Below are 26,313 nucleotides of genomic sequence, written 5' to 3' on the forward strand. Positions count from 1 at the left end.
TTAATTATTCAATCAATTAGAGTATATTTTAGAGATATTAGTGATTTAATTAGAAAAATGGATATTAACTACTTCTGTTGTTGGTTACTACAATGTTAGTTTCTTGATAGTTACTATCCTATATATAGTATCTCGGCAAAAGATTCAATGATCCAAGAACATTTAGATCATTAAATGATCCCATCACAAAACATATATTTTAAGTTTTTTAATAATGGTAAATAGTCCTTATTTAATTTTAATTATAAATTAGTCTTTTATATATTATTTAATTATAAAATTTATTTTTTTTTATAAATTATTTTTTTATCATTCATCTATCATGTTTTGAGAATTAAAAATTAAAACAATAATAAATTAGATCTTCCATTTATGGTAATAAATATTTTGTAATCTTAATCGATTATAATTTTATCATTGATCCAATTACATACATATTGGGTTGGAAAAATCGTGTTTGTCAGAAATTCAATCGTTTGGATGCACAAACCAATCGATTGAAATTCAGACTTTCCAAACTTCAATCGATTGGAATTGATACACAATCGATTGAAATCATCAAAGCAATCTAAGTTTAGTTAATTCAATCGATTGATTTCTGTTACCTCAATAAATTATTATTTTCGAAAATCCCATTTTTATGCAAAGCAAGTTCGCCGCACTATAATTTTTATAGAGTTAGCCTAATCTGACAGACTTCACTTCAAATTTTAAGAAGAATGGCTAACTCAAGTTTTTAAACTTCACAATAGACGATGACAACCATTATCATCGTCTCCAGAGTACATAAGAGTACACAAGAATATTGAGAAAATAATAGTTTATTTTTAATTTATAATGAGAAAAAATTCTTGTTAAATATGCTTGTGTACTATGTATTATTGTAGACGATGATAATGGCTTAAAAATTTGAATTTCGTTGGTTTTGAAAAAAATTCGACCGAAGTCGAGTGAAGTTCGGCGGGGTTAAGCGAACTCTATAAAAATTAGAGTTCGGAGTTAGGTGAACTCTATAAAATATATAGAGTGCGGCTAACTCGCCCTAAATAAAAAAAATTCGTATTTGAAAAATTAAAGTTGAAAAATGGGATTTTGGAAAATGATATTTTTTAAATGATAAGTAAAAATAATTTTAATGATATTTTTTCCTTCGTATGGCTTAGTATAACCTTTTGATAGTTTGACAAATATATGAAACTAACTTGTCTGGACTGGTAAAATTGGTAAGAAAAAGTTAAATGTAGCATGAAAAGCTAACTTGTCACTCAACATTCCATGGTGTTTTCTTTATTGGCCAAACATATAAATTTGATTTTTTCTTTTACTCTAAACTAATGAAGGCCAAAATTAAGTCCAAAGAAGTCTACTTGCAAAATACATGAACAGTGGTTAACATATGAAACTAACTTCATATTAGTTTGTATATTGCTTCGAGTTCGGATGCAAAATCGGTGAACTGTGTTACTAAATATAAACATCACCTAAGTGCAGCTTCAAGAAATGAAATTCGATATATGAACAACTATTTTTACAGAGAGCAAAATCCAGGAGTCCATTGATAGACCCGACACTGACCAACTTAAGATGCCAAGATGACAGCTTCACCGCGCGAACCTGCAATGTTAAACCCACAAGATCAGTGCTTATGAACCCAAAAGCAGTGATAACTAAATCAATTAGAGAATTCACTATTTAGTAGGTAGGATAGTTGAGTTGAAGTACAAGCATCATAAATCTGTTGTACTAGCTGTAACATCGCCTCAGCATCTTCAGCTAAGTGTGCAATTCGTTCTGCCTCCTTGACTGCTTCAGCGGCTAAATATGACTTGCTTTCGGCCTCAGCAATTCTGTAGGCTGCAGTTTCAGCAGCTTCCTTTATTGTCTCATTAGATGCCACAAACTCGGGGGGTGGTGGTGGTTGTTGCCGTTGTGGCCACACATTCTTTTTCACAGCAACTGGTGATTTTGGCACAGGTGAATAGTCCTTTTTAATCTTGTAACAGTTTTGTACCTGCATTCGGTGTAAAGAGTTGGCAAATCCACATAGAGAAAAAACAAGTTCTGAAATCATTCAGCCTAGATATGTGAAATTTCTTCTTAGGAGGCATGAGAGCAGTCTCAACATGAGTAATTTAGGTCAATGGCTTAAACAAAGTGCGGAACAAAAATATATTGAGGGAACTATACATCTAACAGTAAAAGCATGAGTTGAAATAATCAAGATGAATAACTATAAAAGTAAAAGGATCACATAGGACAAACCTTTTCAAGTTTCCCTTGACTAACAAGCCTCCTCAACCTGGTGCTCAATGCCCTTCTGAAATTCTGAGGAACCTTGTGTTTTTGCTGCATTTGACATAACACGCGAGAATATTGAAAACAGAACAATATGGACAACGGACAGTCCATATTAAATTTCATCCCCCCCCCCCCCCCCCATCGGACCATATTGAAAACAGAACAATATGGACAACGGACAGTCCATATTAAATTTCATCCCCCCCCCCCCCATCTGACCTCAATGAAGTTAACAATGGCATTCAGGTCAGATCCATTAGCATCTTTCAAAGCTGACAGCGCTTCTAAAACCATTGCATTGTACCTGAGAGAGGATAAACAAAGATAAACAAAAGCAACAAACAATTCAAAAGTAACAAAATACCTTTCTTATTTTGTTGAGGCATACAACAGTTTTAACCACAACTACAATCCAAATGCACATCATTTAATTGCACTAATCCATATAGAATTAGTGACATTAATTCATATACCTCGGACGATTCTTGGCATCTTCGTCATTTTGAGAAGAATCACCCACAGCAACAGAAGGATCAGGTTGATGAATCATAGTGGTGACAATAGTAGCATCTTCCCCGGCAACAACAATAGCATTACTAGCAGCAGCAGCAGCAACTGGGGCAGCAGCAACAGGAGCCCCAGCCTTGATTTTAGGAACCCTAGATTTTTCCTTGGACCCTTGAGTGCCATTGCTAACACTCAAATTCCGCCATTTATCCTGAATTACAACAAAAGAACAAAATTAAAACCCCACACTCAAATTTCACCGTTTATCCAGAAAACCTTAGATTAAGATAAGACGCGAATTTGAAAAACGAAATTGAAGAGGCTAATCGGGGGAATTTTGCACCTTGAGGTCGATATTGGAACGTGAAGTGAGAAATGGTGCGAATTGAGGGTCTTTGAGAATGTTCTTCCACTTTCCTGGACCGTGTTTTTCCACGCCAGCGATGAGTGCGTCTTCTTCATCTTGTGTCCACTTTTGCTTCTGATTACCCATCTTCTTCGTCTTCTTTCTTGAATTCTTCAGCTCAGTGATTCCAGTTAAGAGCTTCCTCCAAGCTGTGGAGGTAACCAAGACTTTGATATAAGGTCTGTGTTAATAACAATAAGCAGTGATGTAAATAATCAAATAATCAAATAAAGACAAAGAAACAGAAATAATCAAATAAGCATCCTTTTAGCTTAGATCAAGTGAAAGGAACCATAAAAAAATAACTATAATTGCTCCCACTCTATGCATTGCATATCACTGAATCCCGAACTAACACAAGTTCCTTATGCTTTCTCAATAGTCATCGATTCCGAATACCAATTTTAATAACAATAAACTTAAAATAGAAATCTAAGAACCCAGAAAGGGGGGAAGAGAGAAGAACCTTGAGGAGCGTCAGTCGTCACCGAGAAGCAGGGCAGCACCGTAGGTCGTCAGTCGAACGAGGAGCTGGGAGTGGGAGAGAAGACGAGGTCAGGGGTCAGCGTTGTTGCCTGTACACACCTAGTCCTAATTGTGTAATGTGTATGATGACTGGGCCGGGGCCGGGGCCAGGGCCGGGGCCGGATGACCCGAGATATGGCCCGGTCCCAGTTTTACTCTCTTTTTCAGATTTTATTTCTTTCTTCCTAGTCAATTTCGGGTTACTCGGGTCCAGGTTCGAGTTGGACCGGGCCGTGTGTTTGCCATGTATAATGGAGTTGCCACTAATTTTGTTACCAGAAATTTGAAGAAATTTATTAATTTATAAAAATATTTTTGTTTTGAAAAAACATTCAATTTGAAAGTTTGGTCAATGGTTATGAGAAAAAAATTACAAAAATTTAATTTTATTATATTTTAATAGACTTATTAAAAATAAATTATGTTAATTATTAGAAATTAAATAATATTTATACTTTTATCTTGAGACAATAAATTAAAATGAAATAACATTTTTACAAAATTAATGAAGAGTTTAAGGACAAAAGACATCATTTATGAAAAAAATATTTTTAATTTTATTGACGTGGTTACATATTTTCTAATGGAATAAAAAATTCAAATAAACATAATTTTTTAAAAATAAAATATTTTTTATTTTTAATTACACCTTATGCAACAAAACCAAGGTAAGTGTTTACTTTTACAATTTAAAAAAAAAACGTAAAAATGGTCTAATAACACAATCTACAAGATAAACAAAAAATGTATATAAAGAATTGTGAAAATTTATGTATAATTATTTTTATATAAAATTATTAAATAATTTAACATATTTAATTAAATTATTATCGGAAGTACACACAAAGAAAAAGAAAGATCCAAACGGTAATCAAAAACCAAATACTATATACTGAAGTACACAAAGATAAAGAGCAGCGCATTAGAATTACAATTTGAAATATATTATTTCTAATTATATTAATTATATATTAAAATCAGTTATCAAAATTAATTATTAGTATAAAATATATATTAAAAATAAATTAAATTACATATATACTTATATATAAATAAATAGTCACTAATTTTGATACTTAATTTTAATATATAAATAATATTTTTATATTATTTTAATGAAATTTTCAGGGAGAAAAAAGGTATTAGTATCTCTATTCATACTGTATTCTCGAATATTAAAAAGAAGCATCAAGTAAAAGATTTTTCAATAAATATACAAAAGACTGGAGCTTTATTTATTTTCGTATATATTGCAAATTTAGCATATTGTACAAACACACACAACTTTATTTCCAAATCAAACTAAAACATCCAAACACAAAAACAAAGATAATTATACATAATAACTTGATCAAGGAATATATTAAGATTATTCCTTATCTTATTTAAATGCCACACATAATACAACCAAACTAATTAACACCCCCATGCATTTAGATCAAGGTTTTGAAAACTGGACCAGTCATCAAACCACTTTAGTCACTGATTTACTAATTTATTAGTTCAACCGGTCCAACCAATGGTTCAACCGAAAAAACCGTTTTAGAATAAAATAATAAATAAATTATAAAGGACCAAAGATGAGGGTACTCCAAGAACTCCTATTAGATGCAACAGCATTCAACATTATCACATTCTCACACACACATACAAAGCCTTAAACAACAACCACTTAACTCAAACAACAACCACAGCAAGTGACTTGGAAAGAAAATGTAAACACCGAAACAATCACAAGCATACAGAACATGTGAATATTATTATAGCAAACATAATAATAAAATAGCTCTTCTAATGCGTCTCCGAAAATTCCCAAATCAAGAAAACTACATAATCAGATCCACTTGATTCAGAAAGCTACGTATATTAGAAAAATTAAGAATCAACTAAAAGAAAAAGAAAAGGAAGGCCTGGTTGATTCGATTCAATTGCCTGAGATGAAGAATCAAACAGGGCTGAGAAGCTGAGAGTTTAAATGTAGTGCAAATTTTAACAAAGTTCACCACAATGATTAACAACAAAAAGCACTGAAGGAACACTCAGTAATATAAGCAGTGCAAATTTTAACAAAGCTCATCACAATGATTAACAACAACAAAAAGTACTGAAAGAACAGTGAATCAGTAACATGGGCAGTGCAAATTTAAAATTTAAAAGTTATTAATTTAAAATTTATCATCAAATACAATCAGTGAGCAAAGATAATCAATCAAGCACTGACTGAGCATTCTGTTCTGATTCTGTGACTGGGAAGCAACAAATTCAAATTACAGCAACAAATTTAACAAATCCTAGTAAAGTCCCGATTTACAGCAAAAAGGCAAATTTATTGATTACCAATTCAGCAACATGCAGAAATACAGGGAGAAGGGAAATCTGGAAAAGAGAGAACACTAAACCAAAACATTAACCAATAATCACAAAACACTAAACCTTCACCCAGCAAAACCAGCAACTACAAACAAAGCCATCAGTAAATTTGAACAAAAAAATTAAGAGCCATCAGCAACTAACAGAGCCATCGAGCCATCAGTAACAGAGCAAAGAATTGAAAGCAACAGACTGACAGAGCCATCGAGCCATCAGTAAATTTGAAAAAAAAAAAATTACAGCCATCAGCAACCAGCAAATACAAGACAGATCCATCAGCAGCAGACAATTACAATTTACAAAACATTCCAAGAAAAACGGAACACAAATTAAACAACAATCTCAGAACTTCAAACGAAGAAGAAGACCATACAATCAGAATTCAGATATTTTCATAATATTGTTAATCAGAACTTCAAAATTATTAATTAACAATATTCAACCATTATTCAACCTATTATTCAACCTAGGAATTCATAGATTAATTAACAATTATTCAACCCATAAGGCCATAACAAGTTCAGAGATTATTCAACAATAATTATTCAACAATTATTGTTAAAAAAATAGTAAAATACCTAGAAGAACAGAGCTGGCGACGGAGGCATGAACAGAACTGGCGACGGAGGCAGGAACAGAGCTTGCGACGGAGGCAGGAACAGAGCTTGCGACGGAGGCAGGAACAGAGCTTGCGACGGAGGAACAGAGCTACGCGACGGAGGCAGGAGGCGAGCCCGGCGACTGTGCTTCCACTGCTGAGAGTGACGTTAGCTGAGTGAGGGACTGAGTGAGCTTCGAAGCTCCAACCGGCGACGGCATCAGGAGCAGTCCGGCGGCTGAACGAAAGGGAGGGATTGAGCTCGCCGGTGTTGAGAGGAACGACCAGCTCGAGGGTGAAGGGAGGGACGAGAGAGGGAGTGTGAGCTGCGCCGTTGGAGAGTTGGTAGGGTTGGTAGGGTTGGGGGTGTTTTACTGTTAAGCTAAACGGCTGCGTTTTGGCGTTTTTGGGCAAAATAAAAAAACCGGCCGGGTCCCAGTTCGGTTCGGTTCGACCGACCGGTTCTCGGCCGGTTCAGCGGTTTGAAAACGGTTTTGATTTACGGTTTTTTATGTTAAACGTAGCTTTCTTTCAATTTTTTCCTCGTTTATCTGCTACCATGGATTATAATAGTAAATGAATAGCATAATATTTTTTAAGTTGAAAATCAAAATCAGCTTATAAACTAATACTTAAATTAGTGAAAAAAAGAAAACACTTTGAAGGGAGCATGCAATAGAAGAGCAAAATTTATATGACAATTTTTATCACTACACTATGTGAGAAGGGGCAAAAAGAAAAAGAAAAAAAAAAGAGTGAAAAAGATCGATGGACCATAGTACTTAAAGCATCTTACCCAGCAAAGATATATTGACTCATGAGAAATTATGAAATAGCAAATGAACTAATCTTAATTCAAGGATCAAAGAGAAAAGCACAACCAATAAGTAGTTTTAACAGAAGGAAGTACGTAACTCTTGTAATGTAAAGCCAGAAAGTTTCAACATTTATCCACATGACTCAACACACCTAAACCTGCAGACTTGTTCTAATAAGCAAAAAGTGAAAAATTACAGAGATGCCATAACTAAGTTGCAATAAATTAAAAAAAATTCAACAGGAAGCATAGGTGTCTATATTGTATTAGTTATAAGCAGCAGTATTCTAAGCAGAAGATAGAAAAATTCCATCACAATTCTCCCCAACCAAACTTGCATGATGAAGAATAATATAACTAAAACAATTCATAAGAGCTCAATTTCAGCCCTCTACATGAAATGTCCTGTCACCACTATTTATAGCTTTAGTGTATTTGGTTGGAAAGGAATTCTAGAGTTTTAAAGCTTTCTCATTCTTGAATTTATTTGAGACAAGATTACTAATTTGGCAGAATTTATTTCAACGGTTAAAATTCGTTCCATCAAAACGATTTAATTTGACAAACTCTTGATTTATGATTTTGAATGTGGTGTTTTGATCTTAAGCTATCTTCAAAAATATCTCTTTAAATTTGTTGGAAGATTATGATTAAAAAGATGACAAAATCTTATATTTATTTTGGTTCTAACGCACGATTAGATTATTTTTTTAGAGAGGTATTTGTCAGTACACTTAATTGCTATAGGATTGATGACAATACTTTTTCCAAATATAATAAAATCTATAAATTTTTTAATTAGTAATAATAAAAATTCCCAATTCTCTTGAATAAAAAAAATCTCTCAATAGTTAAAATACACACTTAATTAGTATCTATAAATAGTAAACAAGGGTTTGTTTATATATATTGCACATAACAATTATAATGTGTTACCTACATAAATCCTTGTGCCTCTTCTATTGTTAATAGGATACCATGTTTCAAACATATACTTGTGTCCCTTTAGCCAAAATTATATTGTTTTAAACATACACCATTTTTAAAAGATTGTGTCAGTTTTACTAAATGATATTATATACTATTATTATAATTGACAATATATAAACGGTTGATAATTGTTAATTAATATTAATTAATTAACGGAAATGTTTTGTAGTCAAAGAAAATCAGCGAAAAACAGTCATAACTTCTCTTATTTAGCATTCATTAATTGTTGCGACAATTAATGAATGCTAAATAAGGCAAAGTTCTGTTTTTTTTTTTTGTCTATCTAGCATTACCCATTAATTAAATTTGTAAATAGTTAAATACCTTTCACCAACAACCGTACTTGTTCTCCATCTAGCAGTGAGTGTGCTTGCATGTGGTGGTTCCATAAGAGAAAAGAGAGAGAGAATGGTGGTGTTGTGTGGTGTTGGGATGGGGTTTGGAGAGGAGGATGATGATTGTAGTGGCATGATGGAGGAGTGTAGAAAAAGGTTTTTGTTGCCACCACCTTTTCCTATGGGGGATGCCATGCCCCAATTTCAACGGGGACACTCCATTCTCTCTCTTTTCGAAATACTTGTTATTTATGGGTGTGTTTGGATTAACCTATTCATTTTACATAGAAATAAGTTTGTGTTAGGACCGGAAGTCTAGACCAAATTCAAGTTCGACTCACGAAAATTAAGTTTGGCACACAATTCAACTCATTAACATTCGAATCTATTTCATAAGCTCAAACTCGGCTCAACGAAAGTTCACGAACTCATTCAAACTCCCGAACTAGTTCAAATAATAAGAACATAATCTATAATTTTATATCAATAAATTATAACTTATATATATATATATATATATATATTAAAAAATATTAAAAAAATCAATTTTATATATTGTCTATTTATCAATTATAAATTTTTTATTTATGTCCTACATCAAAATTATATATAAAAAATGACTAAAAAATTTTACATAATTAAGATCAATATATATGTAAAATTATATATATATATATATATATATATATATATATATATATATAATCGAGCCAACTTACGAATTAATGAGTTAAGTTTATCCAAATTCAAGTTCAGCTCATTTAATTTGTGAACTCAATTCCAAGCTCAAGCTCTGCTCACCAGTTCACGAGTTCAACTTGTCAATATAATTTATGTTTGACAATTCTATAATTTATGAACTGGTTTGACTTACTCCGGTTCTAGTTTGTATCAATATAATTTATGTTTGACAATTCTATACCAAAATTAATTTTGATAAATGTTGGATAACCTTTTAATTTCCTAGCTAATTCTCTGTTCAACTCCATTAAGAATACATCATCATAACAAAAAATATCCTGCTAAGACCAAATAATTTCTTTTTGGTTTAAGATAGTTACTCTAGGGTGTTAAAAATTATTTTCTTCTAATCACAAGATCATGGAACAAATAAATAGGAGAACAAATATATTAGGAAGTTACAATTCAACTATTTAAATATCTACGTTGGCTATTTTCAAATGTAAGACATACTCAAATTCCAAAAATTTGATCCAGAGATGTCAGAACAGGAATCGTGTATTCGGTGCAATTCAATGATCTTTTTCTCATTCATCATTCAACTGGTTGTCCACTTCAAAAACCTTCCTCAGTTTCTCTTCATCTGATTCAAAAACCTTTCTTGCTTGTTTCAGCTCTTCATTCATAGATAACAATTCTGTACATCGATTAAGTTTTGGCAAATCCTGGAGCAGTAAAAAAAATTGGGATTAATCCTGAACAAAAATGTTCAATCATGTATTATAATGTAAGGTGTATTGGCCTAAATCAAGCTATCATGTATTAGAATGGTCACAATACAAATATTTTGAAGTGTGGAGTCACACAATTTCAGATATACCAATCATTTATTTTATATTTCTTAACAGTTACTGTGTTGTATTAAACAATGTCACAATGATCCTTTAATGGTAAAGAGTGAAGATTGTATGAGCCTTAACCTGTTTTGATAGATATATTTAGGGTTAAAAATAAATTAAGAAACACGGGCTACATTAGATGCACCTTCTTGCATGTTTCACACACTTGACTTTTAGTTTAGTTTCAACTTGTGGATTGGTTGACAAAAACTTTAAAAATCTAGCATAAAAAACTGAATTGGATTAATGTTTATGGATACTTAAAAGTTTGAACAAATTATGAAGAATTAGCCATTTAGCCTCTTAATCCATGACAGTACAGCTTCATATATCATGCCTCAAAGAAATTGATGAGCAAATGGTGTTAAAGGCTAACAATAAGTGCATTTTCTTGGTAGTAATAACCGTGCATTTAGTAGCATAATTCTGAATAATTTTGCACATAAGTATCAATGCAGATCGATTCTGCAGAGCTTTCTCAGTGTACACGAGCAAAGATGGGACAAGATTTCAATATGAGTGGTTTCCTTTGTGATATTTCATTCAACGCAGAAACTAAAAGAACTCCAACGAGTTCCAGAATAGAACATAATCTTCAATTCTTCATGATAATTATTTGAAATTCTTTTATGAACAAAGAAGTACCTTGCGAATCAAATAAAGGAAATCCTCAACTGATAGTTTCCCTCTCTGTGATCCAATATCCTGAGCTTTATGTACCTTCGTAAGATAAAATTTCGAAGCACAATAACAACAAAAAATTCAAATTAATCCAGAACACCGTAATTCAGTTGAACAAGAACAATGAAAAAATTAGGTTTAAAAAATAAATAAATAAATTTGGTTACCAATTCCGTGACATATTCCACAATAATATCCTCCATAAGCGCCACACTTTCAGGAAGAGGCTAATTGTGCAAAACATAAAATAGTTCAAAGTTTAATAGCCATTAAATTCACATCCCAAAAAGTAATTAAGAAATTAAAAAAAATAGTTTAGGGCACTTACATTGGGATCATCTCCAAAGCCGTACATCATATGCTGCACTGTATTAGCAAGCATAAAGAAAATTATTAGTGACAATTACATGCATAACTTGCAAAGAACTTTTTTTTTCCTTTCTCTTCAAAGAAAAGGAAAAAGAAAACAAAAAATTGCAACGAAAAAAGGAAGGTTGGATAGGGGTGATTACTGACGTTCTTTTTGGAAAACTCCTCTTTTGCGCTTTGAAGAAGTTTCGGAAGGTTGAGAAGAAGCAGCTCTTGGTTTCGACGAGCTTCCACCACCGGCACTGCTCATTCTTCCGCACAAGAAGAAGAAGAAGGAATGAACGACAATGAGTTCCGATTTCTTTCCCTTTCACAAGCCGGTTTTTTTTGTGTGACATTTTGGGCCTTTATTTAATTTTTGGGCTTCTGATTTCTTGGGATTACTGGGCTAGCACCTAGAAGTCCAGTTTTTTATAAATCCAACTTCAGCCCAGGTGAAACGGATGGCTCACATTACCTGGAAAAAAAAATGAAGAAAGAAAGATCACACTTCGCAACTTTTTTGTTGGTTAGGCTGAATTGGGCGACGGTTGGCATAAAACTCATTAAATTGTAACGAATCTTTCCTTAAGCCTTAACCACAAATACCTAACTTCATAACCACTTTCGTAACTATTTATTGAACCTCTTACTTGTATGCTGTATCTATTATTGCTTTTATCCCCAAACTATATTCCTAAATCCCCATGCTATACTATACTATTGTTTACGTACACAAAAGGAAAACAGGTTAATGAAAAAAAAAAAGAAGAAAGAGGAGAGTTGCACTGTTGCGTGCTTGTGTGGGGCGTGTGTTTTTGGCGAGTAGCAGACACCGATAACAGTTACGCGTAGCCCGAGAAAATAGCAAAATACTGTTCTTTCACGCTTTTACTGACACGTCACCGGATATTTGCAATTTTGCATGTTGTTCACCACCTTCATCGACACCACACCATGACGTGGCACTTCTTCGATGATGTTGGGGAACCTCTATTTGGAAAATGTGGGCCCAATTCCAACACGCACTTTCTTACGAAAACTGCAAGGCTCAGAGAGTTCAGAGTTCTTCACTACCCGACACAGTAGCCTCCCCCTCACGTGAGGATCAAGCCCAAAATCGAAAAACCCCGTTCAACGGGTTTATGAATTATGATTTTATGGCTAAGTGGCTAACCACAATCCAAACACGGAAAAGTCACCGGTTTTTTTTCTTTCTCAATGTCAGCAGCCTGGACGACGACGTTTTGCATCCTGAAATAAGTAAATAAGCTCTCAATGATTATTTAAGAATGTCACATTCAAGCCCAATAAAACTGTAATTAGATCATTCCATAGAAATCATCAATGTCTGATGATGAAATGGTGGGACATATGCAACGATTCCTCTACTGTAATTGAATTTAGCTCATGCTATGCCTCCACCTTTTTTATTTATTAAAAATTAATACAAAAGTTTTGTTTGGTGACTACACAAGTGTAATTTTAATAGGCTCAAGGATTTTATACATTATTTAATTAAATATATGCATTTAAATAATAATTCGATGATATATAATTAGATATTTTTAGAATTATTTTAGAAAAAAATAAAGATCAATAATTTTAATTTATATTAGACTTGCGAGTCGAGGTTGGTCATCAAATTATGTCATTAGACTAACGGGGTTGGTACTTAGACTCAGATCAAAATGGATCTAAAAAAATATAAAGTATGTGAAATAAATGATGTATCTAAGAGATATTTGGCTTCCCTTACGTAGTCGGTGATAGTTATGACATTATATCTTATCTCGTCTGTCTAAAATAAAGAAGATATTTAAATATTAGTTAGAGATTATAAGACCGATTTGAGAGGTTAGTAAAAAATAAGGTAACTATATTATCTTATCTCGTCTGTCTAAAATAAAAAAGATATTTGAAATAAATTAGAAAAAAAGAGACAACCCTAGATATTTGGGTCAAATTCGTAACACATATTTTTAATTAATTATGATTAAAAATAATAAATTATATTGATTCTTAAATTTTACAAATTTTTAATAAAATTAAAACTATAAATTATAAATGATAATTTAAAATTTAAAATATATGATTTAAAACTTAAATTTAAAAATTAAAAAAATTCTATCTTTTTTAATTTTTTTTGAAATATATTGACATTCGTCTTAGCGAAGTCAAAAAAGAAAAGATAGGAGATAGCACTTAGATAAAAAAAATAATAATTAAAAGAAAATATTTTGGCTGTGAGCTGCATAAAGAAGTTTGGTGAGCGGCTTTGATTCCATTGCCAATCCATGCTTTACTCATTTATTTATTGTTTATTTATACCTTGTCTGTCGCTTTAAATCCTCCCTCCTCTTTCTCTCTCTTTCATTCTTTCTTTCTGCATTTTGAATCCAAACTCCAACAGAAAAACCCCCAACTCTTTAGGAACAAATTTTACACCAAACTCCTAAAGAGCCGAATAAAAAAAAAAAAAATCACCGCTCTTCTCTTCTCCACCATCATTGCTTCACTTCTTCTCAAAACTAACATACAGAAAAAAGAGAGAAGAGAAGAAGAGAAAAAGGAATGGAATCTATCTGCTTAAACACCGGGATCTCAGGGATAGTTCCGTCGATCTCGATTACAGGCTCGTTAGACTCACGCGCCGCCGCTAACTCAATCTCTTCTCAGCTCAAACCGCCGCCGCAGAAATCCTCCGTGTTCTCCAGATTCTCCTTCCGGTGGCCGGGTGGAGCAGCAGCAACGACAACCGGTAATAGCCGGTACAAGGGTTTGGCACTCGACGACGCCGTTTTGGACGAGAGAGATTCGAGAAAAGAAGAAAAGGCCATTCCAGATGAAGAAAACGAAGGAGAAGAAGGGGAAGGGCAAAACGGTAATAATTGGGTTCTCAAGATCCTGGACGTGAGGTCCACGTGGAAGAGAAGAAACGAAGAAGAGTGCGTGGGGAACAAGGAAGAAGATGAAAAAGACGAAGATGATGACGATGATGACGATGAAGAAGATGACGACGTTTGTGATGTTTGCAGGGTTGATAATGATGATGAAGAAGAATTAGCGAATGTTGAATTCGATAGACACTCGTTTTCGAGAATGCTAAGGAAAGTGTCGTTAACGGAGGCAAGGGTATACGCACAGATGTCACATTTGGGAAATTTGGCTTACAATATTCCCAATATCAAGGTACATATATGAATCAGCATTTGGGAATTATGGTGATTTTGCAAGTTTTAGAATCTTACATGTGTAGGGGGTTTTGTGAGATTTGATTTGAGCCTCAGATCTACCTTGTTTTGTTCCTATATTGTTTGATATCTATGGATACATTTCATGAAGATTTAGAAAGTATAATTTTGTTTGATAAACCCCTTGGTGGATTGATCTCAACGTTTTGGTTGCATTGCATTATTTATTGTTGCATGTACTTTGGCATATATAGAAAGGAATCTCTTTTAACGGTTGTTATATGATTAAGTTTAAACTCTGTTGTGTAATTAAAAATATGCATCCTTTTGATGATTGATTGATCATTATTAAATGGATTGAAAGATCTAGGAGTCCAGATTTTTACATGTAGAACTGAGTTGTAGTTTGGCTTTTGATAATTTTAGCCAGGGAAACTCTTGAAACATTATGGTCTGCGTTTTATAACTTCCTCCATAGAGAAGAGGGAACTGGCGGCAGCAGCAGCTGCTGAGAAAAATCCTCCGGAAGAGGAAGGAATTAAAAAGGAAGATGAGCAAAGAAAGGAGCAGAAGAATGGCGGATACAGGATAAGTGCGTCTGCTGCTTTTAACATTGCTGCCTCTGCTGCCTCCTATCTGCATGCTCAGACACGGAGCATACTTCCATTCAAATCTTCAAATCATGCGGCCAGTCAGGATTCGCTTGAAGGAATGAAGAAAAGTGTTGACATTGGCATGACGGATGCAGAGATGGCATCTTTGATGGCAACAACTGATTCAGTGACAGCTGTGGTTGCGGCGAAAGAGGAGGTAAAGCAGGCTGTTGCAGATGATCTAAACTCAACGCATTCATCACCTTGTGAATGGTTCATCTGTGATAATGACCAAAGCCACACAAGATATTTTGTTATTCAGGTAGGGAAAAACTAATCTCGGAAATGGTTTTGTTTTTCGGAGTAGGAACTATACCTCTTGGATTGAGTTTTTAGTTTAGTTTGTGAACACTAAAAATTATTGTTCCCAAAATCAGCTTTTATTTAGTTTATGATATTTTTGTGTAATACATTGCCAATTTCGAATTTATAGGGTTCTGAGACATTGGCATCATGGCAAGCAAACCTACTTTTCGAGCCAATTCAATTTGAGGTAATTGTTTAAAGTTGTAGAATGAAGTAATTTCGTTGTGTCATTCTTCTTGTTGAGTGTCCCCAATGTTCATCTGCACCGAAATCAAGAAAATGATATACATCGTTCTTCTTCAGGGTTTGGATTTCCTAGTGCATAGAGGGATATATGAGGCTGCTAAAGGGATATATCAACAGATGCTACCAGAAGTTCATGCTCACTTGAAGGCTCATGGTTCCCGTGCAAATTTCCGCTTCACCGGTCATTCTCTTGGGGGAAGCTTAGCATTACTTATAAATCTAATGCTCTTGATAAGGAAGGAAGTTCCATTGTCCTCTCTGCTTCCTGTGATAACATTCGGCTCCCCATGCATCTTGTGCGGAGGTGATAGTCTGCTAAAGAAGCTAGGATTGCCTCGGAGTCATGTTCAGGCTATCATGATGCACAGAGACATAGTTCCTCGAGCATTTTCGTGCAAATACCCCAACCATGTTGCGGAACTATTAAAAGCTGTTAATGGAAATTTCCGTCATCATCCTTGTCTCAATAACCAAGTAAGTTCCACTTATCCGAATCTTTAGTTCTAAGTAAACAAAGAAATTGCATTCTTATTATAGGCCTCTGAGTTATTTGTTAATGAATTTGATCTTTTTGTTAACTGCAGAAGCTGCTATATGCACCAATGGGCGAACTTCTGATTCTACAGCCAGATGAGAAATTTTCACCAAGCCATCATCTCTTGCCTTCAGGCAGTGGTCTATATCTCTTGAGTTGTCCTTTGTCTGAATCCAACAACACAGACAAGCATCTTCGCGCCGCAAAGCTTGTATTCCTGAACTCACCTCATCCACTAGAGATACTCAGTGATCGATCCGCGTATGGATCTGGGGGATCCATACAGCGAGATCATGACATGAACTCGTATTTAAGGTCAGTGAGATCTGTTATCCGCCAAGAACTCAGCCAGATCCGAAGGTCAAGGAGAGAGCAACGTCGCAAGGTGTGGTGGTCTCTCGTGTTACCGGACCGGGGAATTGACAGTGGCAGCATTGTTGTTGGGAGGTCCATGGTATCGGTGAACTTGGGAGAGAACCAGTCCCCTTTCTCAGGCATTTTCCAAACTGGAAGAGAGTCATTGAAAAGGTTCAGTAGGCTAGTTGCATCACAACACATGCACTTGTTTGTGGTACTTTTGTTCCCTGCAAGGTTGCTACTATTAGGGGCATTCAACGTGATTAGGTTCAGATAAATTAATAGAACATTCATTATTTGTTTTTGGGGACAATTCACAGTTGTATAGCTAGAGGGCACATGGGTAGGGCAGTTAGGTGATTCTTTATTCATTGATGTTTCATAAAGGAAATGTCTTCATCGTCACGTCAAAAGTCCAAAAAAAAAAAAGAAAAAAAAGAAAGAAAGAAAGAAAGAAAGGTCTTGATTGTGTCTCATGAAAAAAAGGTACTTGTAAAATATTGCTCAAATATAAAACTCACAAATCCAATTGGTTTATTATTTACCAATGTTTGATTGGTTTAAATGATTTTGCTGCTTTTATTTTTCTTTTAGGCAATTTTTCAATTGGAGTCTTACAAATGAGATAAAGAACGAAAGGGAGAATTTCACTTTGATAGTGGATTAGTCTTTAACTCAAATGGGACTTGTATTTTATTTCAGTCTTTTGGGGAAACTTTTGGTTAAGAATTACTTCTTTAAAAAAGGAATTAGCTAGTAGCCTAGTACCTTTTCTTTTTTAAGATAATTTTTTTTGGGCTCATTAAAAATAATTAAGATTTTTCGATATTTTTCTATCTAGATGTATTAATTTTTTAAATTAATGAATTTAAAAATTAAAAGAAAAGAAAAGAAAAGGTATTTTTTTATAAAAAAGTGATAAGTGTTTTAAATATGATAAAAATTCACATGCAATTATTTTTGTGTAAAGTTGTTATTGAAATATGTTAAATGATTTGATATATTTGATTAATTTTTTTTAATGATTCTCAAATATCAATTTACATAAAAATATACAACTATATGTGAATTTTTATTTTTAAATATATTATGTTTATATAAAAAATTAGTTATTTTTATAGAATATATATTAAAAATATAAAATAAATTAAATAATACATATATTTATATATAAATATATATTAATTGATTTAGAACTTATTTTAGTTGTATATATAGAATATAGATATAGATATAGATAGATATAGAATTTAAATGTTTTTAACACAATTTAGAAGAGAATGGTTTAGCATTCAACAACTTGGTTAGACGAAGCATTAGGTTAAACTGATTTTCTTCTCTCTCTTTTCTCCAATTGTCGTAAAGAGAAAAAGATGGTTTGCGTAATTAATGGCTTCTGCCTTCTCTTAAATTAATAACCAAACTTTTTCAGCAATAATAATGAGTTGTTGGCAAGATGCAATGACTCGTGCATTACGTGCGTAACTGTGTATTCCAAAAATGTACTGTGTTTTATGCATATATAAATATTAAATAATGTATTTTTGTTTCGCATTTTATAGAGTCTTATTAATAGTTTACCTAACAATATTTTTTCAAGATATTATAGATAGAAAATATAATTTCTTAAGTATTTAATACATTGAAATATTTAGGGTTTAGTTATAATTAGTTGCTAAGATATTTAATATATTTTTTAAAAAAAATAATAAAAAGTTTAGGATGCATTGAATTTAAGTATTTTATATTTAATTTAGGATATTTTGTTACCTGAACATTTAGTTTTAGAAAAATGTTAGATAAATAAATTATTTTTGTAATCAAATTTAACTAAAAATTTTTATACATTTCTTTTTTTAATTAATTTTATTATCTAATAAATATTGAATTAATTTAATTAAATTTAATTATAAAATAAATTACAAAAATATTATTTATACATTAAAATCAATCACTAATATATTTGTGTATATTACATGTGTGATTTAATTTATTTTTAATATATATTTATATTCTAACATGTATTTTATATTGGTAGCTAACTTTGTGATTTAATTTATTTTTAACGTGTAGCATATATTTTATATCAATTACTGATTTTGGTGGCTAATTTTAGCGTAAATATAATATAGTTCAATAACTTAATTATGTAGCATCACCATTAGTTTTAATAACGTGACTTGAAAAGGTGGAAGATGAAAGAGCTTCTAGCTTTGCAAGATAAGCATGATAATAAGGGAATATAGCGCCAAATTTGATGAAAATGAGAGAGTTGGAATCCATGATTTCCCTATGGATTTTTCTCATATTGAAACACATGTTGATGATTCACATGTGGAACCATAGAAGATATAGCCGACAAAGTTGGAACAAGATTCTCTTTCGTCTACTCAACAAGTTCTCATCTGTGTTCTATGGATGGCTCGGTTGCCACTCTCAGACAAATTAAAGAAAAGATTTGAAAAATTTAAAAAGAAAAGAAAAGAAGAAACAGTCCAAGTGGCTATGTTTCATTGCCTATCCATCCAACAAAGCAGTCTCAAAATGAAAATCTGAGTCATAATTTTCCAATTTCTCCGAATTTGTCGGCATTACTTATGAGTACGTGGACTTGGACTTGGATTTAGATTTGGATTTGGATATAACTCTCATTGCTTTTCCTCAAGACCAAATATAAATTAATAAATTAAAAAAAAAAGAGATAACTTTTGCTTGTATCCTTTTTCTTATGTCACAAAGCGCAAAGCATAAACATGAATGAACTTATGAAATAAAAGCTACGAAGAGTTGACAAATAATAAAAGGTTTGAAATTTATTGGGGCCGGAAAGTACATTTTCTTCTATTTCTAAAGTACGTGAAATATTTTATCAAAAACCTCAACAAAAACGATAATATATAAACAGAAAATTTTTATTAAAAAAAAAAGTAAAAAACAAAGACTCTTGAACTTTTGACTACATAAATGAAAGCTTTTAAAAACATTTCTTTTTTTTTTTAATGTCATTAATTCTTTACAACACTTACTAGCAAAATGCTAACATTTTTTTTTTCAAAAAGAAATGTTTAATAATAAGCTCTAAAAAATCTCAATGGAAGGCTTCACCCAACCAACAGCAAGTAGGTAGCTCATGACATCATGAAACACACTTGAATAGTACAGTTACTTACAGCAACTCTAATGAATCGCTTTGTAGATATTTTGTACGATTGCACTTTCCAGCATACATGTTTTGTTCTTGTTCTTTGCTTTGCTGATAGAGCTGGCAATACATACCCGTTGCGAGTAAGTAGAGATTGGTCCGGGTGAAGGAGGTGAAAATTGAATCTACAATCTCCTTCATATAATGACTTGAAATAAGTAAGTAACTACTAAAGTAGTTATTTAATTTAGTAATTTAGAGTATTAATTTTTTATTTTTTATTTTATTAATATATATAAAAATTTGATATTTCTATTAATAGAGTAAGATATGGTAAGATTTAAAACTTTAGAGTGCAGATAAGATAAGGATTGAGAGATTCTCAACCCGTAAATAAGATAGGATAAAATTTTAATGAAATTTTTAACTCACATGTAGAATTAGGGATCCAAACCCTACCCTACCTTACCTTATTCATTGCCAGCCATAGACGCAGATGCATAGGGTAGCTAGTGGGCAAATACTACTTATTTGTCGTTCAGATTCCAAGTATCCTGAATTCCTGATTGCTTTGTTTTTGTAATTTTATTTTATTTTCTTAAATCAGTGGCGTCAAGCAAGTAGTTGAAATAACAGATGAAATTGACCAGAAATTGAAACATCAACATGATTAATTCATTATCGATGGTTACCGGTGGACCCAATAATGATATAGCCACTAGCAAGATAAAGTACTTCGTTTGAAACCTAGATTTGGCAATGCCATCATTTCATTGGTTTGCAGCAAGAAAACTTGGGGAAAATTTTTACAAAAGGTGTGATCTGTTGTTAGCACTCAGTTATTGTTCACCAGATAATTTAGATTTTATCTGTCACCAATAATTTTTTAACCTACAAAATTGAATCAAATTAAAAATTAAAAATAATTTTAAAAAATTCCAAAAACATTAAAAACAAAAAAACCTACTAAATTCATTAATAATAATCAATCCAAATAGAGAGTACTTTTTCAACATTTGCTAATTCTTTTGAATTACCCCTTTACTCATGTTCACCTCTTTGTTTTTCTTCCAACACCACAACTTCACCTCTCACTACCGATCACCCACTGCCACCGTAAACTGTTGCCGCCACTCTAAACTCAATCATAAATTCTAATCCCTAAACCTTTCAAAAAGTAAGAGTTAAAAAAGTTTTTTTTTTAAATAAAAAAGAAAGAAAGTTGACTAACGTTAGTTAATTGAAAGTTAATTCCTTATACTTATTCTATAACAATATGCCAAAAACAAAACCTTATTTTATCGTTAATTTTATCATATCTCATTCAAAATAAAGAGAAGTTTAAGCATGAAATGTAAACAAGCTTTCTCTATATGCTCTATATATAATATCAGACATACAAGTTTACTCTATATTTTTCTCACCCCCTTCCAAACACATCTATAATATTGTGACCATACCAATGGGTTAGAGTTAAGTAAATTATGCTAGCAAGATATCACTATGTTTTTACTACTATAGATGCTGCTTATTTATTAATGTGAAGTAGGACAATTACAAAGTGTTGCCATGGTAAGTCACAAGACTGGTCGAACCAATACCCTGCAGTACCTTTGACAGCATATACTAAACAAACTGCATTCTACATTCCTTTTGATTTTGCATTTAGAAACAAGCAATGTAAAATTGGAAGATAAGTTGAATACAGATATCGCAGACTTAACCAACTCTTCACAAGGAACTCAACCAACTTTCATAAGAGTGGAAGAAGCAACTAATCAGAGATTAAGTTTACCGGCCAGGTACCAAGAGTGCATCGCCAGGCTTCCGAATGACATGATATTCGCAAGCGAAGATAACCCGTGAATCATACCAAACTTCTTGTTCATGGCTGCAAGCTTTGGGTTCTTCTTTGCAACTTCCACATTCTTTGACCACCCAACTTCCTCCCCAATATTGTTTTCTCTCTCCACTTTATGTCTTTGCTTCATCATCTGTTAACAGAATAACAGATCTAACGTATTATGAACTTTTGAAAGGCATAGCAGTAATTGTTGGCAGCTTACTGGCACAGAAATACAATTATGACTTAAAAATTAGTTGGGAGTTAGGAAGAGGACTGCAAAGTACAAGTATTTATTAGAAATTATAAGAGTAAATCAAGTAATAGTAGAGGAATTGAGGAAGCACGGAAGGAATAAAGACAATGCATAGGATATTATACAAAGCAGACGCAATTTTCCATACAAAATTAGAAAAAAGAAAGAGTAACACCTAAAAGTAAGAATGAATATTAGGTTAATAGGAAATAATTCCTAGATTCAAAGCAACAAACAACCCACAGGTCAACTTAGTTTAGGATGAACACCAATTCTTGATTTACTTTTTCTGTCTTTTTTTCGGGGGCAGCAGTTAAAAGAGGAGACAACATTAACAAGAGAAGGGTGGTATGTAGAACTCAGAGGATAACATATACTCCTTTAAGCTTATTACATAACAATATTCTGACAAACTCGGCTTGAATGTGCAGAAAGTATCATGAGCTTAATTTGGTAAACTAGTGGAGTGGAGGAAAACCATATTAACAGGTGCTGAAGGAGCATGTTTTGGCCATTTATGAGGCTGTTCTCATCTATGGTTGCATTGTTCCATTATTTAGTATCATCAATGCTAATGACATAATAAAGTGCATGATTGATGATTGATATGAAAAAAGATTTCAACATGTATGCAGAATATTAAATAAGATCATTTTTCTCCTCCATAAAAGATTATAACATGCCATTTTCCACTATGAACAGCTACATAGATCAGTTAATACCATTGTGTCTCATTATTTGTTCTTGTCATAAAGATAAGACAAAGTTTGTGATTGTTATTTTTGATAGAATAATATATCCATACTATTTGTCAAAGGATACTTTAAACCTGCTGAATGTAACCAGCAACTAAGAAATAAATTTTCATGTGCTTATATTGTTTTGCCCTTCGAACATTTGGGACCAAGTTCCACCACTGCTACCGTGATCCAGAAATGTGATATAAAAAAGAGATTCAAAAATTGTGCCCCAGGTTTCAAACTTCTGCTGAAAGAAGAGTTGATGTGTATGAAATCCTTGAAAAGAAATTTAGTTTGGCTTTGAAACTTGATTCACTAGCATCAAGTAATTCTGGCAATATACATCTCAATCAATTTCCCATGTTGAGTTCTCGATTCAATAGAAGAATCATTTTCGTTGGTGTAATTCCATTTTTTTCCGAAAGATACTTTAGTCTTTGTCACTAATGCGAGCAACATGTTTTGACCTTGTTATTACTGTAAATGCCAAAAATAAAGAAAAATAAAGAATAAAAGGACAACTCGGTGCACAAACATCCCATTAACAGAGTTTAGGGAATGGTAGGCAGCATAACCTAATAATTGCATCAATGGCTGGTTTCACAGCTTGAAACCGTGGCCTTGAGGTCACACGGAGAGAACTAAATTGTTGCTCCAAGGCTTTCCTTCAATTAAGTGAGAGAGATCAGACATGACTATACTTGATTTGACTTCCACCCAAACAGGAACCGCATTGCATGCAGCATGCAATTCACAAGAATATGAAGTTATATACTTAAATCTAGATGGATGATCTCCGCGGAAAACGGTAGCAAAGGTATATTCAATATTGTTTAATATATTGGAAAGATGTAAGGACCAAAAATTACCTCAATGGTCATAGGTGTAAAGACAAACAAGTTTGTAAGGTTGAAGGCAAAGGACGACAGCAAGAACCCAAGCTGGTACTTTTCAGTAGTGGAGGAAGACTTCCAAGGGTGAAGATACCCAAAAGATGCCACTGATATGGCGCAACACACGCCCACCATCGAGAAGTACGCCGGGAACATCTTGCTCTGCAGGTTCCCAAACTGATGCCTTGGCAGGTTCCTGAATCAAAACACCCATACACGATTCAAACCAAGACAAATTAGTAATTATATCTAAAGTTATAATAGTCATCATCTTAGTCTTCAATACAATTCATGGCAGTAAATTAGTACCCCAATGTCTATAATACAAAAATATATCATGATTCAAATTTCTGCATGATAAGAGTACAGTCATAGGTAAACTAAATCGGTAACATAAATATCTCCCACTAACAAATTGACCATGCAAACTAGGAGCACGAAAATAGCATTAATGTACTTTTTTTTTCCAATTTCTTTGTTAGCATCTTACGTGAGCTACATCACTCGATAAACAAAACATATCATCACCTTGCATCTTAATTAACACTCCATTAGTGTCATCTGATCAAAGCAACAAAGTAACATTTCATAGGGTTTTGCTAACCAATGTCCTAGGGCATTGATTTACATTTCTAATGGTGGAAAAACTTCAACCATAACTAGTACACTTTATAGGAAGAAAACACTACATTCGAAGAGTAGTACCAAATTGTTGTTTGTACGGGGATAACGGATTCTTACTTGAACATGATGATGCCGCCGATGAAGGTGACCCATAAAGCAGCACCGAAGGCGGTGGAGAAGCAGAGAAGGTGAGAGAGTTTGAGGTAAGTGGAGATTCTACTTGCGGCTGAGTCGGAGTTGGATCGGAAGGTTTCAGGTGAGAAAATGACTCCGACGGCCAAGAAAACCACCGCGGTTAAGAAGCGAGTGACCCAACCCATTGTGGAACGATTCTTATTCGGTGTTTCTCAACACTTTGCTTGTGGTTAAGAACCTTCGTGGCGTGGATGGTTCTAGAAGAGAGAGTAGGTGCGCCGCTGTGACCTTAAATTCATTCATTAAGACAACAATGACTTCGTGACAACAAGGCTCAAATTTTTGGCATCCTTGGAAAATTTCTATCCTGGCTAATGCGATTTTTTTTTGAAGTTGGAAGTGAGATTGAAATTCGTAATTTTTAAGTGGATATAGAGATTATGGTCCAGTTTGAATAAATGGTCTAATTAAATTTTTTTAAAAAAATAATTTAAATAATAAATAATTATATTAAAAATAATTTATAAATAAGTTATTTTGTATTTGAATTTTTAGTTTTAAAAATATTTATTTTATAGAAATATGGTAAAAAGTAGTAGTATTATGAGAGAAGTCATTTTTTTAACTTCTTTATAAACTCTTAAATAGCTTCTTAAAAAATCAATTTTAAAAATTACACTGGACATTAATACTATTACTTTTCATAAATCAAAAATTCAAAAAAGTTACTTTTAAAACTTCTCAAATGGACTCTATGTCGTTAATGAGTTATAATTTAAATGGCATAGTGATTGTTTGGGCATCATTATTTTGATAAAAAAAAATTTCAATGAAAAAAATATTTTTTAGCGTATTTAGCAAATATCTACTAGTAAAAATAAAAGCACTAGAAAAAAATATCTTTTTTGAGAAGTTATAATTTACATCTTTTTTTAAAAAAAATTTTCTTTAAAAAAATATATTTTTTCATATAATAAATAAACAAAAAAATACTTTTATATTGTTATATCCAAACATAATTAATAGAAAAAAAGATTTTTTTGCATGAGATATCTAAATATAAAATTACTTTTACTTTTTTATAATATCTTTTAAAAAAAGACGACTCAAGAAAAGATATTTCCTTAGAAGCTTACCAAACAAGTCCATAATCTTTTTATACTCTCGTAAGAGATCGTGGGTTTGAGTTTTTCTATCTTTGATAAAAAATAAATAGAGAGACTATATCATTTGAGTTATAATTGGTTTGGCCGCTAATACGGGATTATATTTGAAGTTGTCTATAATTATATATATATAATATTTATAGTTATATATTTATTATAATATTTATGTCTTTTAAATATTATTGTTTTATCATATTTGTGTTATGTGTGTATAATTTTTTGTGGCACTTTGCTTGAATTAATCTTAGGGATCTTGTTAACAACTCAACTAAGGACATTTACTAACATAAATACAAGATTTTAAATTCTTTTAATAAATATATAATAAATCATTAAAAATTCAAATTTTGTAATTTTTCATAAAGGAATTTAATTGATAATCTTAAAAGAAGGTTTTGTTAACGAAATTTCTTAGTTTTTAATAAGGTAGAAAAATATAGTTTTAATGATAAAACTACTTTTGGAATAGGTAATTTATGTTTGGGTAAATTTTAGATAAGATTAAATCGATGTTTTTATTTTTGTCTGAAGACCAGATGTAAGTAAAAAATGAATAACTTAGTGAGATTTAAAGGACTTTATCATAGACTAACAAAATTCACGAGATAAAAATTAATCGGTTAAAATGATTTTTAAAAAATTATACATATGTTAATTTAGACTTCAAAAGATTAGTACGTTTAATACGTGATTATTAATTTACAAAAGATATAATTGTGAATTTGATTTTTTTATCAATTAGATAATAATACATGAATCATTTTATAA

At 32.3% G+C, this 26,313-nt stretch overlaps 4 protein-coding genes across 7 annotated transcripts; 1 reads left to right on the forward strand and 3 right to left on the reverse strand.

The window, feature by feature from the left end:
• Nucleotides 1-1,389: 1,389 nt before the first annotated feature.
• Nucleotides 1,390-7,096, reverse strand: LOC112710196 (telomere repeat-binding factor 4). Of its 4 annotated transcripts, none has more exons than XM_025762339.3 (8): nucleotides 6,685-7,096; nucleotides 3,678-3,742; nucleotides 3,149-3,392; nucleotides 2,772-3,016; nucleotides 2,518-2,602; nucleotides 2,263-2,346; nucleotides 1,723-2,011; nucleotides 1,390-1,614 (listed from the first exon to the last, which is right to left on the reverse strand). In XM_025762339.3, exons 3-8 carry the CDS (start codon nucleotides 3,296-3,298, stop codon nucleotides 1,580-1,582), a joined length of 888 nt encoding a protein of 295 aa, XP_025618124.1. In that variant the 5' UTR covers nucleotides 3,299-3,392; nucleotides 3,678-3,742; nucleotides 6,685-7,096; the 3' UTR covers nucleotides 1,390-1,579. The 4 variants fall into 4 exon arrangements, with proteins under 4 accessions (XP_025618124.1, XP_025618125.1, XP_025618127.1 ...); XM_025762340.3 differs by having other exon boundaries at nucleotides 3,149-3,360; nucleotides 6,685-7,083; XM_025762342.3 differs by lacking the exon at nucleotides 3,678-3,742 and having other exon boundaries at nucleotides 6,685-7,071.
• Nucleotides 7,097-9,882: 2,786 nt separating this feature from the next.
• On the reverse strand, nucleotides 9,883-12,218 carry LOC112710198 (transcription initiation factor TFIID subunit 13). The gene is made up of 5 exons (XM_025762345.3): nucleotides 11,624-12,218; nucleotides 11,436-11,473; nucleotides 11,275-11,334; nucleotides 11,072-11,146; nucleotides 9,883-10,252 (listed from the first exon to the last, which is right to left on the reverse strand). Exons 1-5 carry the CDS (start codon nucleotides 11,724-11,726, stop codon nucleotides 10,115-10,117), a joined length of 414 nt encoding a protein of 137 aa, XP_025618130.1. The 5' UTR covers nucleotides 11,727-12,218; the 3' UTR covers nucleotides 9,883-10,114.
• Nucleotides 12,219-13,668: 1,450 nt separating this feature from the next.
• LOC112710197 (phospholipase A1 PLIP2, chloroplastic) lies at nucleotides 13,669-17,311 on the forward strand. The gene is made up of 5 exons (XM_025762344.3): nucleotides 13,669-14,647; nucleotides 15,076-15,564; nucleotides 15,736-15,795; nucleotides 15,912-16,328; nucleotides 16,439-17,311. The coding sequence occupies exons 1-5, from the start codon at nucleotides 14,030-14,032 to the stop codon at nucleotides 17,021-17,023; spliced, it is 2,169 nt and encodes a 722-aa protein (XP_025618129.1). The 5' UTR covers nucleotides 13,669-14,029; the 3' UTR covers nucleotides 17,024-17,311.
• Nucleotides 17,312-21,394: 4,083 nt separating this feature from the next.
• On the reverse strand, nucleotides 21,395-24,810 carry LOC112710199 (uncharacterized). Its single transcript, XM_025762346.2, has 3 exons — nucleotides 24,362-24,810; nucleotides 23,597-23,816; nucleotides 21,395-21,882 (listed from the first exon to the last, which is right to left on the reverse strand). Exons 1-3 carry the CDS (start codon nucleotides 24,562-24,564, stop codon nucleotides 21,667-21,669), a joined length of 639 nt encoding a protein of 212 aa, XP_025618131.1. The 5' UTR covers nucleotides 24,565-24,810; the 3' UTR covers nucleotides 21,395-21,666.
• Nucleotides 24,811-26,313: the final 1,503 nt, after the last annotated feature.

The sequence above is a fragment of the Arachis hypogaea genome, chromosome 9, assembly GCF_003086295.3.
Source record: "Arachis hypogaea cultivar Tifrunner chromosome 9, arahy.Tifrunner.gnm2.J5K5, whole genome shotgun sequence".
In the NCBI taxonomy this organism is placed as follows: domain Eukaryota; kingdom Viridiplantae; phylum Streptophyta; class Magnoliopsida; order Fabales; family Fabaceae; genus Arachis; species Arachis hypogaea.

What these genes read in the sequence shown, in the direction of transcription:
- LOC112710196 (XM_025762339.3), bottom strand. Translation starts at nt 3,298, where the DNA reads ATGGGTAATCAGAAGCAAAAGTGGACACAAGATGAAGAAGACGCACTC. An exon ending in GATGCCAAGAATCGTCCGAG is followed by an intron (nt 2,603 to 2,771) that starts GTATATGAATTA and finishes ATCCTCTCTCAG; the next exon opens with GTACAATGCAATGGTTTTAG. An exon ending in GTCAAGGGAAACTTGAAAAG is followed by an intron (nt 2,012 to 2,262) that starts GTTTGTCCTATG and finishes CACCGAATGCAG; the next exon opens with GTACAAAACTGTTACAAGAT.
- LOC112710197 (XM_025762344.3), top strand. Translation starts at nt 14,030, where the DNA reads ATGGAATCTATCTGCTTAAACACCGGGATCTCAGGGATAGTTCCGTCG. An exon ending in ACAATATTCCCAATATCAAG is followed by an intron (nt 14,648 to 15,075) that starts GTACATATATGA and finishes TGATAATTTTAG; the next exon opens with CCAGGGAAACTCTTGAAACA. An exon ending in TCGAGCCAATTCAATTTGAG is followed by an intron (nt 15,796 to 15,911) that starts GTAATTGTTTAA and finishes GTTCTTCTTCAG; the next exon opens with GGTTTGGATTTCCTAGTGCA.
- LOC112710199 (XM_025762346.2), bottom strand. Translation starts at nt 24,564, where the DNA reads ATGGGTTGGGTCACTCGCTTCTTAACCGCGGTGGTTTTCTTGGCCGTC. An exon ending in GGCGGCATCATCATGTTCAA is followed by an intron (nt 23,817 to 24,361) that starts GTAAGAATCCGT and finishes GTTTTGATTCAG; the next exon opens with GAACCTGCCAAGGCATCAGT. An exon ending in TTACACCTATGACCATTGAG is followed by an intron (nt 21,883 to 23,596) that starts GTAATTTTTGGT and finishes TTCTGTTAACAG; the next exon opens with ATGATGAAGCAAAGACATAA.
- LOC112710198 (XM_025762345.3), bottom strand. Translation starts at nt 11,726, where the DNA reads ATGAGCAGTGCCGGTGGTGGAAGCTCGTCGAAACCAAGAGCTGCTTCT. An exon ending in GCTTTGGAGATGATCCCAAT is followed by an intron (nt 11,335 to 11,435) that starts GTAAGTGCCCTA and finishes TTGCACAATTAG; the next exon opens with CCTCTTCCTGAAAGTGTGGC. An exon ending in TCCTTTATTTGATTCGCAAG is followed by an intron (nt 10,253 to 11,071) that starts GTACTTCTTTGT and finishes TTACTGCTCCAG; the next exon opens with GATTTGCCAAAACTTAATCG.